This window comes from Austrofundulus limnaeus, unplaced genomic scaffold (assembly GCF_001266775.1).
Source record: "Austrofundulus limnaeus strain Quisiro unplaced genomic scaffold, Austrofundulus_limnaeus-1.0 Scaffold121, whole genome shotgun sequence".
Taxonomy (NCBI): domain Eukaryota; kingdom Metazoa; phylum Chordata; class Actinopteri; order Cyprinodontiformes; family Rivulidae; genus Austrofundulus; species Austrofundulus limnaeus.
In genome coordinates, this window is record NW_013952523.1 from 653,992 (window position 1) to 656,498 (window position 2,507).

The 2,507-nt window shown below is 39.9% G+C and overlaps 2 protein-coding genes across 3 annotated transcripts in view; both read left to right on the top strand.

The window, feature by feature from the left end:
- The window catches only part of dmac2 (distal membrane arm assembly component 2), a gene marked incomplete at its 3' end in the record, with an annotated part of 8,584 nt that extends 7,302 nt beyond the window's left edge, over positions 1-1,282 (top strand). For both annotated transcript variants that reach the window (XM_014014994.1, XM_014014993.1), the window contains 3 exon segments: positions 218-357; positions 540-702; positions 790-1,282. In XM_014014994.1, the coding sequence (XP_013870448.1) occupies positions 218-357; positions 540-702; positions 790-1,000 (514 nt within the window).
- Positions 1,283-1,952: 670 nt separating this feature from the next.
- sirt2 (sirtuin 2 (silent mating type information regulation 2, homolog) 2 (S. cerevisiae)) overlaps positions 1,953-2,507 on the top strand; it is a 20,689-nt gene continuing 20,134 nt past the window's right edge. The window contains exon 1 of the mRNA XM_014014995.1: positions 1,953-2,085. Within this exon, the coding sequence (XP_013870449.1) occupies positions 2,070-2,085 (16 nt within the window). The 5' untranslated portion in view covers positions 1,953-2,069. The remainder of the gene's footprint in view (positions 2,086-2,507) is intronic.

Here is a 2,507-nt window from a genome sequence, read left to right on the forward strand (position 1 = left end):
ATGTAAAACAGCGAATCGATAATAAAAAATCTGCGTCGACAAATTTACATAATCGACGTCATCGATTATTTCAACTAATCGGTGCAGCCCTAATTAAATATAAAGATGTTTTATTTAACTTGTTAAATTTGAAGGAGATGCATGACACAGGCACTTAAAGGTCCTGTCCTGTATCTGTTTTTGTGTTGCGGTGTGTAACACTGTTTTCCCCTCCCAGGTTTGTCGGCCACTCCGACTGGGTCCGCGCCAACAAGAAGGGCAAGTTCAGCTGGGATTTTCTGAAACACAAAGAGAGCACAATAGAAGAAGTAGACATGAGCCGCACCATCATCAACCATAGAGGGCTGTCTAATCTGGGTAATGTTTCATTACTGCCTTTTATTTCCTTCAAAGCCAGTTTTTACTGGGAATCAACTTTTTTCATTTACACTGATTAATCCTGTCATTCATTTTTAATGTTCAGAATTTCATCAAATTATAGTTCTGTCTATTATTATTATCATTATTATTATTATTATTATTTATTTATTTGCTTTCAGCGACACAGCCCACTTTGCGAACATTGAAACTACAGGGGTGTCCTGAGGTGGACGACTGGTTTTTGGCTCGACTCCACTTCTTCCAGGACTCTCTGGAGGAGCTGGACATCTCTGAATGTCCACGCGTCACCGCAGGAGGCCTGCCTTCGCTCAAGAATCTGAAGTAATGAGCCTAAACTCACGGCGACCTAATTAATCATAAAAATAATCAAGTTGCTCATGTTGTTTTTTTTTTGTGCGCGTTCTGAAGGAGACTGAAGCGTCTGAACGTGTCGTCCCTCCCGAGACTATCGAATCCTGCGTTGATGGTCATCCTGCTGGAGGAGATGTTGCCGCAGTGTCAGATCACAGCTGATAATTACAACTTCAGCCTGGGGCAAGTGGAAGGAGAGTGCGCAGAGGTGGAGCTCAGACAGAGGTCGTCCATAGAGGGGGGGACACGAGTCGGTCCAGAGCCATGAGGAGTCATCTGAGGGAACTCTGCTTTCACTTAATGTGTTACATCACAACTGTTTGTTTGTGTGAATGGATCCAAATATAAGTGAACATGGGCAATAAAATGTTAAATAACTGCAGACAAAGAAGAAAAACACGCATCAAACATGGTCTACTCTGGATATAATTGTTTAACGATGAGATGATCATCATGTAAATCTAAATATTTAAAATCTTGTTTTGTTTCAAATTGTGTTTATGGATTTGGTTGTAAATTTGAATAATAAAACATTTACTAATCAAACAAACTTAGACTCATATAGTCATGTATTGTACACATGGACAGAGTCAATACAAAGTGTCACATGATAGTGTGGCTGTATGTATTCCTAATCTCTTGCAATGGGAGATTATGAGAGAAAAGTAAAGCCAATAATCCAGTGTGTGCCTCGTTCCTGCAGCAGATACAGGCCAGACTGAGCTGCTGAAGACACCAAGCAAGCTTGAAGCCACAGAGGCTACAGCTGAAGAAAATATGTTTCTTCTGTATGAATCCTGATGCATCTCAGTAACCCAGGTAAAAAATCAAAAAGAAAAAAAAATTGCATAGGTCCTCTGGATGGGTTCTTCTCTAATGAAACGTTTCGTCTCTCCTCCAAGAGACTTCTTCAGTCAGAGTTTCAGGCAAAATTCAGGCTTTTGAGCCCTGCCTCCATGTGACTGTCTTCTGTATGTAGTTATTTTAATCTGAATAGATGACTCGTGTTAAATTGTATTTACATTTTTATTATTATTTATAGTCACTTCAGTTGTGGTGGTTTTTTTTTAATTCGCAATGGGTTATTAATATAAATTTTGTAATTCTAATATAGTTTTAAATTTTTTTTATTTTCTTATGTTTCGTAAGCACGATGACTTGATCTTCAGTAGGAACTAATCATGAGCTGGGTCACGATGAACACGGACTGTATTTTTGTCGGACCAAAATAAGACGGAACGTCTGGTGGTCGCTTACAATCATAACATCAAAACACAGGGATTAAAATCGGCTGTCATCGAAACTTTTGTGTTGTTTGGACCTCAGCAGACAGATAAATGTCTGACGCATCAGGTAGGAGAAGCTCCTGACATGAGAAACTCAGTTTTTACTGGTGAGGACTTGATGTAGCTTTGGAAAGAGCAGCTTTCGTTTCGAGCCAGTCCAGTTCCGTGAACGGCTAGAGTCAGAGCCGGCTAGCTTTACCGCGGTCCCGAACCCGCTGGTACGGGTTGCATGTATTGTTCTTTGTTTATTTAACTGTGAAGCACAACAGCTTTGAGTCCAAGACAAGTATCGTGTTGTAACTCCCGCTGATTACATCTAAATATTTTTTTTTTATTTTTGTTGTTAAGTTGCCAATGTATCGAAATTACACAGGTATAGCTAATCTAATCATATTAGTTGATGATAGGACAGTGACATTCATCTCATAATGGACTTCAGCCGAACACCCGTGTGTGTGTGTGTGTGTGTGTGTGTGTGTGTGTGTGTGT